This window comes from Suricata suricatta, chromosome 7 (assembly GCF_006229205.1).
Source record: "Suricata suricatta isolate VVHF042 chromosome 7, meerkat_22Aug2017_6uvM2_HiC, whole genome shotgun sequence".
Lineage (NCBI taxonomy): Eukaryota > Metazoa > Chordata > Mammalia > Carnivora > Herpestidae > Suricata > Suricata suricatta.
The window spans coordinates 76,410,370-76,427,369 of record NC_043706.1 but is presented as its reverse complement, the minus strand read 5'-3'; the positions used below and the strand labels follow the sequence as shown (position 1 = coordinate 76,427,369).

General features: G+C 41.1%; 1 protein-coding gene across 1 annotated transcript in view; it reads left to right on the top strand.

The window, feature by feature from the left end:
* Positions 1–2,690: 2,690 nt before the first annotated feature.
* Positions 2,691–17,000, top strand: part of RNGTT (RNA guanylyltransferase and 5'-phosphatase) — a 306,020-nt gene continuing 291,710 nt past the window's right edge. Inside the window, exons 1-2 of the mRNA XM_029944807.1 lie at positions 2,691–2,966; positions 11,630–11,739. Of these exons, the coding sequence (XP_029800667.1) occupies positions 2,903–2,966; positions 11,630–11,739 (174 nt within the window). The 5' untranslated portion in view covers positions 2,691–2,902. The remainder of the gene's footprint in view (positions 2,967–11,629; positions 11,740–17,000) is intronic.

Here is a 17,000-nt window from a genome sequence, read left to right as displayed (position 1 = left end):
TACCATTTGTTACCTATTCTGTCTTAGTTCATCTTAAATTCATTTGGTAATTGGCATGACCACTTGTGTGTTAGTTATTTGCCATTATCCATACGAAAAACAAACTTTACTTTTTTTTAATGTTTTTTTTTAAAGTTTTAATTTTTGAGAGACAGAGAGAGACAGCGCGAGCAGGGGAGGGTCAGAGAGAGAGAGAGGGAAACACAGAATCTGAAGCAGGCTCCAGGCTCTGAGCTAGCTGTTAGCACAGAGCCCAATCCCACGAACCATGAGATCATAATCTGAGCTGAAACTGGACGCTGAACCAACTGAGCCACACAGGCACTCCTAGAAAAACAAACTTTTCTTAACTCTATGACTTCCAGGTAGTTATAGCTTGGAACAAGTTCCCTTGGGCTAAATTCCCATGGTGATAGAAAGATTGGGGCGCTATCTTCCTTCTTGTTTACAGCGATGGCTCGAGGCCCTAAGAAAAACATTCCTGTGTGGTAAGGCAGGCAAGAGGTTCATGTAGCTGTTAAGAAGATTTATACACACATCCAAGTGATGAGGCAGAATCTACAAATACAAATTTTCCAAAAAGAGTGCTCTAGGAAAAGGGAAGAGGGAAAAGGTCTCTTTTCTTTTTGTCAACAGAGAAAATTCGATCTTATTTTTATTTACCATTACATACCCTTCCTTATTGGCAAAATGGTTGTTTGAGGGAAGAATTCACCCCTGAAGAACCAATAAAGAGTAGGCCAAGAAATATTTGTGAGGGTGGGGAGGGGATTTCAGGAAACCAGGGAGGAGTCATGTTGGTCTATCTGTGGGCATCTATTTCTCCTCTTGCAGAAAAGCAGAGATGTGGGACTAGGAGTGATGTAGGCAAAAATACCCATGAGGAGAAAGATTCCTGGAAGGGAGAAACTGCCCAGTCACTTGGATGCCACTCTTCTACTCTACTTTCTTTTGTGGGCAGAAGGGAGCTACCAGGTCCTCCCAATCTCAGGGCACTAAGGATGGAGAGGGCATAACTAGATGATGATGTAAAAATTAAGCACACACTGATGCCCTGCAACCAATTACAGCCATTCATCAGTGTTATGAAGTCTCTGGGAATCTCTCTCTGGGCCTAGGACGGAGCTCCTGGGGTGGACCATGGGTGTGTGAAGTAGATAGTCTCCAAAGGGAGTCATCCCCAGACAGGGAAAGTGAGATATTCTCCCAGGATTAGGCTCATCTTTTCCATCCTTAGAGATTTGGGGGATCAAACACTTTACCACTCTGGGCATGGTATGCAGAGAATTGGGCATTATTTTGACAGATTTCTGGCCGGTAAGGAAACTGAGTCTTATCTTGTCCTGTCAGGAGAGGTGTAATACACTCACAAAAAGGTCAGTGGCTGTACTAGCAGGTCAGACCAGGAGTGTGGCCGAACTCAGGGTCATAGAGAGATGGCCATTGGGCCTTCTCTCTTAATGCGGGAATTCTGAATCTTACTGAGAGGGTCTAGGTATTCAGGGGCTGAGCTGCCTTCCAAATTTCCAACTGACCCTTTAAAATCTACCCCCTCCAACAACCTCACAATCTTGCAGTTCAAATATAGCATTGTTTAAAACCAAACTGCTACATTATAGTTAATTTCTCCTTGTCCAGCTTTATGTTTAATACTTTAGTCTGGTAACTACAGGTCTTAAAATTTTTTTTAAATGTCTATTATATTTTTGAGAAAGAGAGACAGAGCACAAATGGGGTAGAAGCAGAGAGAGAGGGAGACACCATCTGAAGCAGGCTCCAGGCTCTGAGCCATCGGCACAGTGCCCAATGCAGGGCTGGAAGCCACAAACCACGAGATCATGACCTGAGCCATAGTCAGCACTTAACCAACTGAGCCACCCAGGCGCCCCTGGTAACTACAGATCTTATTACAAGACAGAATTTATAAAATACTCCCCATCACCTCTGTTTAACTCAAAGGGAAAGACCGTTTGTTTGGTTAAAGCAAGAACACCGCCAGTTGGTGGGTATTCAGGCCAGCCCATCCTGCCTTTGATAATTATACATGTTAGTAACTTTGAGACATGGCCCTCCTGACACTCCCAAATAAGTTGAAACTTTGCTCCAGAAATGTAAAGAAAACTCTTGAAAAATGTTTTGGAATTAATTTTCGATACTTCATGGATCCTTAGAAGCACCCTTCAAAGAGAAATTCTTCATTTCTGGCATTCCAATTTCTCGCCCTTACAATTTCTCTAAAGCTTGTTCCCCTTATCCGGGTGAGGGAGAACTTCCCAAATTGCAGATCAAACCCAGATCCTGCCAGGACGTCAATCCTGGCAGGAAAAACGCTTTAGAGCTGCAACAGCGGTGGGAAGGCCCCTTTGATCAGTAAAACAGATGCCTTTGCGGAAGCTTCGGATCAGTCTACGCGTGGAAAGAGGCTTGGCTTCCCTACATTTTGGGGGAGGTCTATAGGCTGTCTAGGTGGAAAAAATACGTGTCATTTTGCAGGGACCTGTACGATGGCATCTGCGCTTGCGCAAAGCTGCCCAAAGAACGCGCCGAAATTGCGGCGGGGCGGGGCGACGTCTGACGCGTCCCTTCCATTCGCCGAGGCTTTAACTCTTTCTTATCCCTCTACGGAGCTCCTCGGTCTTCCCCTCTGACCTCGGAAAGAAGTGGGTGGGGCCTTTGGGGGCGGAAGTAGCGCTGCATTGTGGGCTCGCTTTGAGCGGCGGAGTTGATCCTGAATGAAAGTGGCGCGCCGCCTCTGACGTTTCCCGGGTAGAAGCTGCTGGGATTCGGACCCCGGCCGGGATCCTAGTGCCTCGGACCCCCAGTGCAGGGCCGATCGCGAGGAGGCGGCGGCGTTGGTGCGGCGATCGTTGGTGGAGGGGGCGGCTCTGCGCGGCCCCGAGACATGGCTCATAACAAGATCCCGCCGCGGTGGCTGAACTGTCCACGGCGCGGCCAGCCTGTGGCAGGTAACCGGACGAGGAGGTGTTCGAGTCCATGCCTACCGGTGGACCCGGGGGTGGGCCGTCTGAGGCGCGCAGCTTTCAGTGGTTCCGTGCTTGTTAGTGGAATTTCAGGACCGAGATGTGCTCTCTCCGAAGAAGCTTCGTGCTTGAGTGTTTGGGAAAATGGATTGGAGGGGGTGCGTCGGTGGGTGGGGGCAAGTGTCACCATCCAGTAAGGCTAACTATTTTATTGCGAACGGGAAGGTAGACCGGAGGTTTGTATGGCAGGAGCTGAGGACCCAAGAACGCAGCGAACATTACTCTGAAGCTTAGTCAGAAGTTTGTGAACCTTCCAGGGTTCTCGGAAGGGGCAAGGACAAGCGTCAGTCTTGAGACGAAGGGCTCAAGAGGAAGGGAAATTTCCCTGTGGTGAAATGGATTGACACTGAGACCAGAGTTCGTTTTTTTTTTTTTTTAATGACTTTTATTGTGAATTTTTACCTTTATTGAGTTTGACACACGTTAAATTTAAAGTGCAGTTTGGTAAATATTGACCACACACATGCACACACTTCCACTGAAATACCCATGAAACCATCACTACAATGGTTTACAATGATAGTGAAGATAACCATCACTTCTCAAAGTTTCTCCCTGCCACTTGTTAATCCTTTCCTCCTTAGGTAACCTCTTACATACGTTCTGTCACTGTAGATTAGTTTGCATTTTCTATAATTTTTAAAAAGAAATGCAAACATATAATATGTACACTTTTTTGAGGGGGAAGTCTCTAGGTTCTTTCAGCATTATTACTTTGAGTTTTATCTGTGTTTTTGTATGTATATATGTTCATCCCTTCTTACTGCGGAGTAGTAGTCCATTGTTATGGATATATCACATTTGTTTATCCATTCACTTGTTGATAGTCATTTGGGTTGTTTCCAGTTTTCAGCTATCACAAATTACCTTGTACAGTTATTTTTCTGGACATAGGCTTTCATTTCTCTTGTGTAAATCAATGGGACAGAAATGGATCATATGTTAGGTGTATGTTTAACCTTTGAAAAAGTTGTCACACTCTTTTTCCAAAGTCATAACATGATACATTCCCACCATCCATGTATGAGAGTTCTCTGCTCTACATCCTCTTCAACACTTGGTATGACCAGTCTTTTTAATTTTACCCACTGTAATAGGTATTTAGTAATATTGTGGTTTGAGGTTGAGCTTCTTGACAATTCACATATCTTCTTTTGTGAAATGTTCAAATCATGTACTGATTTTTTAATTGGGTTTTTATCTTATTGTTGAGCTTGTATTATAAATACAAGTCCTTTGTTGGATATATGCTTAAAAATTTTTTTCTCCCAATTGTGGCTTCCCTTTTCATTTTCTTAGCAATGTCTTTTGAAGAGTGAAAGATTTAAATTTTAACTACAACTTATGCTTATTCTAGAAGGTATGTTGCAACATAAATTAAAAAATTTTGTAATAAACTATGATTAATTATTATGTACATACATATAGAATGTCTGACTAGTTATTTAAAATTGTTGGAAGAGATTCTCTTGTCATTTTTTATTCAGGTTTCTTGAGTCTCCTAGTTTGTCAGCCTTTCTTCACATTGTATATAAAGTCCTCAGTCAATAAAGCCATATCAGTGATGGACAAGTGATATTGAAAGATCACCTGAGCAAGTCTTAGAATGAAGAAATGTTTTTATTTTTTTTTTAATTTTTAAAAAATATTTATTTGAGATACAGAGAGACAGAGCATGAACTGGGAAGGAGCAGAGAGAGAGGGAGAAAGAATCTGAAGCAGGCTCCAGGCTCTGAGCTGTCAGCACCGAGCCTGATGTGAGGCTCGAACTCATGAGCTGTGAGATCATGACCTGAACTGAAGTCGGACACTCGCTGACTGAGCCACCCAGGCGCCCCTTTTTCTTTATGCTCTAACCATTTTTGGTGTATTTTCACTTAAAGATAAAGCAGTTTGTACTTTATAATCATTGTACTTATTCGAATGAATTGATCACATTTTTTTTGTAGGTCTTAACTCTTCAACCGTTTTGACTTTTTTTTCCTTACCATCTCTAACTTTGTAGTGAATGTTTTTTTTTTACATGTGGTTTTTCTCTGTGGAGTAATGAAGAAACCTTGAAACTTAAATGCCTGGCGGCTTTTCTAGTTTGGAGCATGTTTCCTGGATTCTTTTATTTGTTATCTCCTACACTGATTTGTGAGAAAAACAAAATTATAAAGACGTCCTTGCCAAAGTGAATTTTTTAAATTTGAAATTAGAAAAAATGGTTTAAATATCAGAATTCTAATATAATCTGGAGGCTGGCAGTGCCAAAGATCAGAATCTGACTGGAGGTAGAGAGCAGCAAGTGAGGTGCTAACTTCCAGGCAACTTAATGCCTCTCTGAGAAACAGAGTTGTGTGCCTTTTTTTCTCCCTCTACTGGGAACGAAGAACCAGGAATAAAGCTTCTCCTAATTATTGTATTGGAATATCTTGGCTTCCAAAAATTAAATTCTTAATTATTGTGGCTTGGTGAGATACTAAGCTCACCTGTCTGATTAATTGTGGTCCTTGGATAGAACCTCAAGCTTCTTGACAAATTAGATCTTTACTAGTAGGAATCAATACTGCTTTGGCTTGTGATGCTTATTAGAAAGTGTAAAGTGAATACAACGTACAATTCTTGATAAGTTTCTCTAAATTTCCCTTAAAGTTCTGTCTGTATACCCTAGAAGTGTTCATGCTATATTGTTTATTTTGGAAATGCAAGGTTAGCAACCTTTTATAGTATGTAGCGCAAGAAATAGTAGCTATATTCTTGTAATCTTTAGTGAAAATTAAGGAATAATTCACGTTCCACTTTCTGCCTCATATTTTCTTTCTTTTATTTTTTTCTGGTTATAAAAATAATCCATGCTTATTGGATAATTCTTTGGTATTTGGCATATTTAGGAAGATGTATTATGGCTGCTTAAATTTTCTCACTGTAAACATTAGGATGCATCTCATTAGTATTAGATGTTCATAATTTTCCTGAATTAGAAGATGGTACTAATTATATATGGTCTGTTTCACTATGAAGTCGCCTTCTTTAATTAAACCATACTTCCAATGAGAGAGAGCCCCTGAAGATAGGGCCAAGTTTTATTTATGAAGAATTCTTTTTTTCACCGTATTAGTGGTAGATTTCAGATGAACACTTTGAAGACAGCAAAATTCTCATTTCTTATAGGTAGATCATTCAACATAAAATTATCTTGTACTTGGGGTGCCTGGCTGTCTCAGTTGGAAGAGCGCACGACTTTTGATCTCGGGGTTGTGAGTTTGAGCCCCACATTGGGTAAAGAGATTACTTAAAATAAATAAAACTTATAAAAGATTACTTGGTACCTACTTGTACTTACTGTGTGAAGAACTCACTAGGAGCTAACTAACTGTAAGAATGTATTATGAAACCCCTTAGTGATAGGGATGGTGGCTTTGGAGTCATTTTATTTAGCAAATATTTGAAAATCTACTTTCTGCTGGTCCTTGGGGCTAGGGAGAAGATTTAGACATAGTCCTTACCTTAAAGAATACATAATTTCATGGGAATATAAAGTCATTTAAAAATAATTATGTTGTAACAAGTGTGATAACAACTGTTTTGGAATATTATGGAATACCAGAGGGAATAAACCTAATTCTTTATTTGAGGTTGGGGAAGAGGTGATGAAGAAGAAGAAGGGGATTATGGAAGGCTTCCTGGAGGAGGCGATTCATGAATTACCTTGAATAAACAGAAGTTTGCTAAATGGATGGTTGAGGGGTATTTTTTTTTTTTTTTTTTGAAATGGCTTTAGGATAGGATGATGATAGGAAAGGTATCAGACTGAAAATGAGGTTCTGCAGTTGGAGAGTCTGAGCCAGATCATACAGGCTAATAGAGTGTGATAAGGAATTTTAATACTTTTATACTTTTAAATTGCACTTGCAAACTATTATGGTTTTTAAAGCACTGGAATGAGATGATTTGACATCAGTTTTTAAAAGCTTATTTTTGGGGCGCCTGGGTGGCTCAGTCGTTAAGCGTCTGGCTTCGGCTCAGGTCATGATCTCACGGTTTGTGGGTTCCAGCCCCACGTCGGGCTCTGTGCTGACAGCTCAGAGCCTGGAGCCTGCTTCGGATTCTGTGTCTCCCTCTCCCTCTGACCCTCCCCTGCTCACACTATCTCTCTCTGTCTCTCAAAAATAAATTAAAAAAAAAGCATTAAAAAAATTAAAAAAAAAATAAAAGCTTATTTTTTTAAAGGAAGCTCTATGCCAATGTGAGGCTTGAACTCATGAGACCCTAATATTAGGAGTCACATGCTCTGTGGATTGAGCCAGGCAGGTGCCCCAAAAATCTTGCTTTGGGGGCAACTGAGTGGTTCAGTTCGTTAAGTATCTGACTCTTGATTTTGGCTCAGGTTATGATCTCATGGTTTGTGGATTCGAGCTCCGTGTTGGGTTCCACGTTGACAGTGTGGAGCCTCCTTGGGATTCTCTCTTTCTGTCCCTCCCCCAATCATGCTCTCTCTTTCTGTCAAAATAAGTAAACTTAAAAAGAAGCTCGCTTTGAATAGACTCAGCTGGCTCAGTCTATAGAGCATGTGACTCTTGATCAAGCCCAGTGATCTAGTCACACGGACCTCACCTAACTACAAGAGAAGTTGAGAAATGTAGTTTTTCCATGTGCCTGGAAGAGGAAAATAAAAAATTGGGTGAACAGATAGCATTGTTTCTGCCACGGCAGTGGATAAGACCTTGTAGACAGAGTGCAGTAGAGAAAGTAGACGTGAAGGCCCAGCAAAGAACTTACAGAAATCCGGAATTTAGAAGTCTGGTAGAGGCAAAAAGAGAGAATGTAGGAACTGAGAAGGTGTAGCCGGAAATTGAGGATGGTGTAAAGGAATCTGGTGTCATGGAAGCCAAGAGAATTTTTTGAGAAGGAAGGAGTTGTCAAATATATGAGATGCTGCTGAGATGTTAAGACACTGGAAAGGTTGGTAACAACATGGAGGGGAGGAAGGGTTGACTCATGGTCCTTAACAGGGGAAGCTGAAGGGAATCCAGAGCAGAAGGGAGGGGATTGCATTTATGGGGGAAGGACGGGAGATGAAAGAGAAGATGGATGGAGATACAGAAAGATTTGTAGTTTAACTGCAGTGGTGAGACAAGTTTCTGTTTGGTGGTGGAGAGGCATTGTTGAGTAGCTAACATCTGTATCATCTGAGTTTGAATCATTCTTTTCCCATTTTTTAGAAAAAAGTGTGACATTTGGGCAAGTTAGTCTCTCTTGTCTTGATTTTCTCACTTGTAAAATGGGGATAATAACAGTACTTACTTTTTTGTTACAAGTAAATGCATTAAGCTATGTAAAATGTTTTAAATGGTGCTTGATATGTGGTAAGCATGCAAAGTTAGCTTACACGATTTTGTTTTCTGTTTCTTTTTACCTTTTCAGTGAGGTGTAGCATAAAGCTGTCAGTTGACAAGGGGATGGGGAAGCTTGCTTTATTTTATGAATGAGGAAAATATGTGAAACATTTATCACAGAAGATAGTTGTGTGTGGTAGGATTGCCTTTGAGATTGGTAATGATGGTTTATAGCGTCCGCTATCTGCTGTGCTGTGAGGTTTTCTCTGGGAGCCCTGTGCTGTACATGTATAGGCCCAAAGAAGTCAGGTGGTTGAGTTTGTTGAGGTCTGGGTTTTTCTCGGGTGAGTGTGGCTGAATGATGCGGGAGGAGGAAGGAGATTACGGGTATTTAGAAGAGACTGATTATGATCATCAGCTGTGGACTCTGATGGTGGATAAGAAGTGAAGCTTGGGGCGCCTGGGTGGCTCAGTTGGCTAAGCCTCCGACTTCGGCTCAGGTCAGATCTCACATTCGTGGGTTCGAGCCCCGCGTCAGGCTCTGTGCTGACAGCTAGCTCAGAGCCTGGAGCCTGCTTCCGGTTCTGCGTCTCCTTCTCTCTCTGCCCCTCCCCCTCTCATGCTCTGTCTCTGCCTGTATCAAAAATAAATAAAACATTAAAAAAAAAAAAAGAGTCCGATTTCAGCTCAGGTCATGATCTCACAGTTTGTGGGTTTGAGCTCCGTGTTGGGCTCTATGCTGACAGCTCAGAGCCTGGAGCCTGCTTCGGATTCTGTGTCTCCCCTTCTCTCTGCCCTTCTGTTCATGCTCCATCTGTCTGTCTCTCTCTCTCTCTTTTTCTCAACAATAAATATTTAAAAAATTAAAATGAAAAGTGAAGCCTGGAGGAGCTGATGGAAAGAGGACACTGAGATAGCAGTGTCTCAGCAGTGACAAGGACAATAGTGAGAAGGAGAGAGGGTCTAATGGGACGAATCTTCTAACATATGTTATTTACTTATTGGTTATGTTTCTTGTTTATAGTTCATTTTTCCCCAGTAGAATATCAGCTCTGTGAGGGCAGGGATTTTTATTTGTTTGTTTGTTTTTCCTTTTCACTAGTGCATTCTTCGTACCTAGAACAGTGTCTGGTACATAATAAGTACTTACTAAATATTTGTTAAATAAGCTAAATGAAGTATACGAACTTAGATGAGATGATGATGGTAGAGGTGGTGAGAACTGAGAGGTGATCAGATTCTGGATATATTTTGGAGATAGATCCTAGACGATTTGCTGATGGATTGGACATGGGGTATGAGAAAAAGAGAGGGGTCAAGGATAATGCTAACCAATTTGGCCTGAGCTACTAAAACATACTGTCACCATCTGCTCAGATGGGGAAGACCATGAGAGGAGCAGCTTTTGGAATTGGAATATTGAGAGGCACCTGGGTGGCTCATTCGGTTAAGTGGCTGACTTCGGCTCAGGTCATGATCTTAAGGTTTGTGGGTTCGAGCCCCCCATTGGGCTCTGTACTGACAGCTCAGAGCCTGGAGCCTGCTTCAGAGTCTGTGTCTTCTCTCTCTGCCCCTCCCCTGCTCATGCTCTGTCTTTTGTCTCTCAAAAATAAATAAACCTTGCCAAAAAAATTAAAAAAAAAAGGAATTGGAATATTGAGAGCTCAGGTTTGGAAATCAGATCTGAGCCATAGTTTGACATCATGTGGAGATTAAGTCAGATATGCAGTTTGATACCTGAGCCTAGAGTTCAGGGAGCAGTTTAGACTGGAGATACACATTGTAAGTCAGCAGCACATTGGTGACTTTTAAAGTTGTGAGACCAGATGAGACACCAGGTGAGTGAATGTCAAAAGAAAGGAGGCCAAAGGACCTCAATGTTTTGTCCCCGGGCTCTGGGACATTGAGGGGCCAGGGAGTTATGTGGGAGCCAGTATAGGAGGTTAAGAAGTAGAGGCCAGAGAGATAGGAGGAAAACCAGAAATGTGTATATCCTGAAAGCCAAGTGAAAAAATGATAAAGAATTAAAAATTAAATTGAATTTAGAAAGTGGTCTTGAATTGGCCAGTGCCCAGTTCTTTGAGAACTGAGAATTGACCATTGGATTTTGCAATATAGAAGTTACTGGTGATCCCGAGTAGCTTTGTATGAGCAGCGTTGGTGGTATAGTGGTGAGCATAGCTGCCTTCCGAGTAGTTTTGTAGAAAATGAAAGTTTAAAAAATTATGTTTTTATGAGATTTAGGTTAAAACCTCTGAACAGATGTTAAGATTTTACTCAGGTTATTTTAGGTTAATATTTATTCTTACAGATATTGTGTTTTAAGATATAAATCAGTTAAAATAGTTGATTTTAAGATTATTATATGAGGTGACTACTTCTGTGCTTATAATGTGATTCAGGAAAAAAAAAAAAAAAGGCCAAAAAGGTCAGTTAGTCTTGCTGAAATTATGATCACCAATAATAGTTGTTTGAAGGGTGCTTTTGGCTAATATGCTTCTCAGCATGATCCCTATCCTGGAATGCAAGATAAAGTGCCTAAGATGGAGAAAGGTCCAACCTCATAGTAAAAAAGTAAGATTAAGAATTTTAAAGAACTGATTTAATTCACTCTATTATCAGTTTTCCTGTATTATCTTTAAAGACTTTAAGGCAATAACTTTTTAATGTAGTAGTTTAAAACCTCAGTCTTTTTAAAAAAAAAACCTGTTACCGAATGCTTTTTAATTTTTTAAATTATTTTTACTTTAAAAATTTTATTAATCAGGTATAGTTGACATAGAATGTTATATTGGTTTCAGGTGTACAACATAGTAATTGGACAGTCTGTACATTATCCAGTGCTTACCACGATGTGTTGTTACCATCTGTCACCATACAATGTTATTACAATATTATTGACTCTATTTCCTATGCTGTACATTTTATCACTGTGACTTACTTATTTTATTAGTGGAAGTTTGTACCCCTTAGGCCCCTTCACCAATTTGGTCCATGCTTCTCCCCCCCACCCCCAACTTAAGAGTCTTTTTGGAAGTTCCATTCACTGGTAATTATTCTCTTGCTATTATATTTGATTATCAATTTCTGGAATTTATTTAAAAATCTTAAGGTGGTACCTTTTAAAGGTGTAGTTTGGATTGAGAATACTTTATGAACAGTTCTATTTAAAGTGTTTTAAGAAAGTGATTTGAGAATTGCTAATTACAGTTTCAACTTGGAACATATTCTTTAATGAAAATTGTTACCCATCTTAATGTTGTTTAGGAAGATTCTTACCTCTGAAGACAATGTTAGGACCAAGATATGATAGTCAAGTTGCTGAAGAAAATCGGTTCCATCCCAGCATGCTCTCAAATTATCTAAAGAGTCTGAAGGTAAGAAACAAAACATTTTTGATATTGACTTGGTATACTTTAGCGCTCTCTTGTTCTTCTGGTGGCTTAAAAAAACCCTGCCTTTTTATTTTGAAATAATTTATTGACTAGAGGAAGTTGCAAAAATTGTACATAAGTTCTGTCAACCCTCCTCCCAGCTTTTCCTGATGGTGACATCAATTGTAGTACAATATTAAAAACAGGAAATTGACCTTTGTACAGTACAGTATTGTTGAATAGATTACAGATCTTATTTAGTTTTTACCAGTTTTTACGTGCCTTCATTTGTATGTGTAGTTCTCTGCAGTTTGATCCAATGTATGGATTCCTGGTATTGGTTGCAGAACTGTTTATCTCCACAGAGGAACTCCCTCATGCCACCCTTTAATAGACTCCTCCCACACCCATCCCTGTACAGCAGCAGGTGCTAATCTGTTTTCCATCTCTGTTGTTTTGTCATTTTGAGAATGTTGTATAAATGGAATGAACAGTATGTGGACTTTTAGAGATTGGCTTTTTTCACTAAGTGTAATGCCCTTGAAGTCCATCCAAGTTGTATGTTTCAACAAAAAGTTTGTTCCTTTTAAGAAACATTCCATGTTCATGGATTAGAAGAAGAAATATTGTTAAAATGTTGATACTTCCCAAAGGAGTCTACACATTCAATGCAATTCCAATCAAAATTGCACCAGTATTCTTCTCAGAGCTAGCACGAACAATCCTAAAACTTGTATGGAACCACTGAAGACCCCAAAAAGCCAAAGTAATGTTGAAAAAGAAAACCAAAGTGAGAGGCATCACAATCCTGGACTTTAGCCTGTACTACAAAGCTGTAATCATAAAGACAGTATGGTACTAGCACAAAAACAGACATCTAGATCAATGGAATAGAATAGAGAACCCAGAATTGGATCCACAAATGTAAGGCCAACTAATCTTTGACAAAGCAGGAAAGAGTATCCAAGGGAAAAAAAGACAACTCTCTTTTGCCTGATCGGAAAACGTGAGTTGTGTCTTTACTCTCTGTGCGTCCCTTTTCCTGCCCTTTCTCTCCCTCCCTCAGGAAAAGAACCCACGAGGACTCTCCGCCCTGCCGGTCAGGGTGGGCGAGACAGGTACCGCCGACGCCGGGAACGAGTGCGCCGGGACCTGGGCTTCGGTTAAGACATTGGCCAGCCTCTCCTTTCCCTTAAATAATCTCCCCTGCTGTTGTACAATTCCTGGAGAGAATGTGAATAGGGAGTCAGGGGTGGGGATGAGGAGGGGGCTAGGACAGGTGGGGGGCGTTGGCAGATCGTGGGACCGAAGTCAGCTTGACCTCAGTAGGAAAAATTGGAGGGGAACAGAGGTAATATCCCCAAGGTTTGAGAGGAACAATGTGATGAGTTGGACAATCAGGTGGACTGTCACTAACTCTAACTGCCTTCTTATGGTTGTAGGAAAATGGAGTATCAGCCTTCTATGAACACAGGGTGTCTTCAGCTGACACGCAGGAAAAACCAGCACAAGGAAAGGGCCTCAGGTTAATGGTGGTTGTCGCTAGGGTGTAAGAATGTGGGGGATTATTTTCTTTTATTTCCTTCTCCTGATTTTCTAATTTTTATCAAACAGAGGAGTATCGCTTGTGAAAATCTTACTACATAAAATGAAGGCTGAGAACAGTGGGCTGTGCGCTGTGCTTTGAGCCTCAGCCCTGCTGATCGTTCACAGGTGGTGAGGGGTCTGGAGGGATTTCTGCAGTCACTGTCTTCTTTTCTGCTTCTCTATTTCGTAACCTCCATAACATGTCCATTTTATGTTAACTGACAACACGTGGCCCTTATTCTGGTGCATGTCTCCCTCTAACTGAGAGGTGCTGGACCCCCAGGATTGCAACTCTGCCTTGTGCTCCTTCCCACACCTCTGTGTGTCAGCTTGGGGATTGTTTTGGGCTGAATGTTTTTGTCTGCCCGGAATTCATATGATGAAGCCCTCACCCGCCATGTAATGGTATCTGGGGGTGAAGACTATGGGAGGTAATTAGGTTTAGGTGAGGTCATGAGGGTGGGGCTCCCAAGATGGGATTAGTGTCCTTCTAAGAAAAGAAAGCCCAGAACTATGGCTCTCGGTGTCTCCACCATTAAGGATACAGTGAGAAGATGGCCATCTTCTAGCCAGGAAGAGAGCTCTTACCAGGAACTGAATAATCCTGAGGTGTGACCTTGGACTTCCCAGCCTCCAGAACTATGGGAAATAAATGTCTGTTGGTTGAGTTACCAGTAAGAAAGAAAAAAAAAGGAAAAAAAGACAGTCTCTTTAGCAAATGGTCCTGGGGGAATTGGACAGCAACATACAGAACAATGAACCTGGACCACTTTCTTACATCATACCCAAGAATAAATTCAAAATGGATGAAAGACCTTAAGGCGAGATGGGAAAACCATCAAAACGCCAGAGGAGAAAATGGTCAACAACCTCTTTGACCTTAGCCAAGCAACTTCTTACTGGACATGTCTCCAAAGTCAAGGGAAATAAAAGCAAAAATGAACTCTTGGGACCTCATCAAGATAAAAGCTTCAGCACAGCAAAGGAAACAAGCAACAAAATGAAAAGGCAACAGACCAAAGGGAAGAAGATATTTGCAAATGACATGTTGGATAAAGGGTTAGTATCCAAAATCTTAAAGAACTTGCCAACCTCAACACCCAAAAAACAAATAATCCAATGAAGAAATGGGCAGAAGATATGAATAGACACTTTTCCAGAGAAGACATCCAGATGGCCAACAGACTTGTGAAAAGATGCTCAACATTGCTCATCATCAGGGAAATACAAATCAAAACCACACTGAGGGGCTCCTGGATGGCTCAGTCAGTTAAGTGTCAGACTTTCGCTCAGGTCATGATCTCATGGTTCATGAGTTTGAGCCCCGCAGGGGAATTTTGCTGACAGCTGAGAGCCTGGAGCCTGCTTCAGATCCTGTCTTCCTCTCTCTCTGCCCCTCCCCCATGTTCTCTCTCTCTCTCTCTCTCTCTCTCTCTCTCTCTCAAAAATGAATAAACATTAAAAAAACAAACAAAACGACACAAAAAAACCCCACATTAAGATACCACCTCATAGCAGTCAGAGTGGCTAAAATTAACAATTCAGAAAACAACAGATGTTGGTGAGGATGTGGAGTGGACAAACAGGAACCCTCTTGCACTGCTGGTGGGGATGCAAACTAGGGCAGCCACTCTGGAACACAGTGTGGAGGTTCCTCAAAAAATTAAAAATAGAACTACCCTATGGCCCAGCAATAGTACTACTAGGAATTTATCCAAAGGATATAGGAGTGCTGATTCGTAGGGGCACATGTACCCCAATGTTTATAGCAGCACTATCAACAATAGTCAAATTATGGAAAGAGCCCAAATGTCCATCAACTGATGAATGGCTAAAGAAGATGTGGTTTATATATACAGTCGAAACTACTTGGCAATGAGAAATCATGAACTCTTGCCATTTGCAACTGTGTGGATGGAACTGGAGGGTATTATGCTGAGTGAAATAAGTCAGAGAAAGACAGAAAACCTATGTTTTCACTCATGTGGAATTGGAGAAACTTAATGGAGGATCACGGGGGAGGAAAAGGGGAAAAACTAGTTTCAGAGAGGGAGGCAAACCATAAGAGACTCGCAAGTAGAACAAACTGAGGGTTGCTGAAGGGGACGTAGTTGGAGGTGTGGTAAATAGGCGATGAGCGTTAAATAGGGCACTTGTTGGGATGAGCACTGGATGTTGCATGTAAGTGATGGATCATGGGAATCTACTTCCAAAGCCAAGAGCACACTGTATATACTGTATGTTAGTTAACTTGACAGTAAATTATATTTAAAAAAGTCTGTTCCTTTTTATTGTTGAGTAATATTCAGTTGTATGGATGTTTCAGGCTAATTTAACTCCTTTCCCATTGAATGGTTCAATAACCATTTAACCAGTTTGAGTTATTTCCAGCTGTGAGGTATTGAAAATAAAGCTGCTGTGAACATTCATGCACAGGTGTTTGTATGAACAGTAGTTTTTGTTTTTCTGGAATAAATACTCAAAAGCATGATTGATGAGTGTATGGCTAGTTTGACAAAAAGTGCCAAAGTATTTTTCTAAATGAAATGTCATCATTTTTTACATTATTTTGACAAAATGCTGATTAAGTTAGTTTCCTAGGACTTCTGTTTTGACTGCAAACTGGGTGGCTTGAAACAACAGACATTTATTCTTTCACAGTTCTGGACACCAGAAGTTCTTTTTTTTTTTTTTTAACTTTTTTTTAATGTTTTATTTGTTTTTGAGAGAGAGAGAAAGAGAGAGAGAGAGAGACAGCATGAGCAGGGGAGGGTCAGAGAGACAGAGAGGGAGACACAGAATCTGAAGACAGGCTCTAGGCTCTGAGCTAGCTGTCAGCACAGAGCCTGACACGGGGCTCAAACCACGAACCATGAGATCATGACCTGAGATCATGATCTGAGCCGATGTCGGATGCTTAACCGACTGAGCCACCCAGGCGTCCCTGGACACCAGAAGTTCTAAATCAAGGTGTTGGAAAGGTTGGTTCCTTCTGGAGGCTTGGAGGGAGAATCTTTTCCATCCTTTTCTCCTAGCTTCTCGTGATTGCCTGTGATCCTTGGCTTGTAGTTCTGTGGGTCGTCTCTCTTGTTGTTACTGTTCTTCTGTGGTCCAAATTTCTGTCTTTTAAAGATACCCTAATTCAGTATGATCTCATCTTAACTTGATTATATTTGTAAAGATCCCATAACCCTCTTTCCAAATAAGGTCACCTTCACAGGTTTTAGGAGTTAGGACTTGGACATATCTTTTTAGGGGACATAATTCAGCCTTTAAAACTAATCTTTGTATTTTTCCATTTTAGTATGTTCAACAAATATTAGTACCCATTATGTGCACGTCTTTTTTTTTTTCTTTGGCGGGGAGGGGAGGAGAGAAAGAGAGAGAGAGAGTGCACGAGCGCATGCACCGGAGGGGAAAGAGATAGAGATAGAGAGAGAGGATCCAAAGCAAGCGCTTTGCTGACAGCAGAGAGCCTGATGTGGGGCTCGAACTCAAGAAACTGACATCAGGTCCTGAGCCGAAGTCAGATGCTTAACTGACTGGGTCACCCAGGTGCTCCACATTAGGTGCAAGGCTTCTATCATGGGATTGAAAAATCGCCATTTAGATTTGAAAACCTGTAACACCCGTTTTCTTGGTGTAGTTTTCTTGAGTCTTTATTTGTTTATATATAT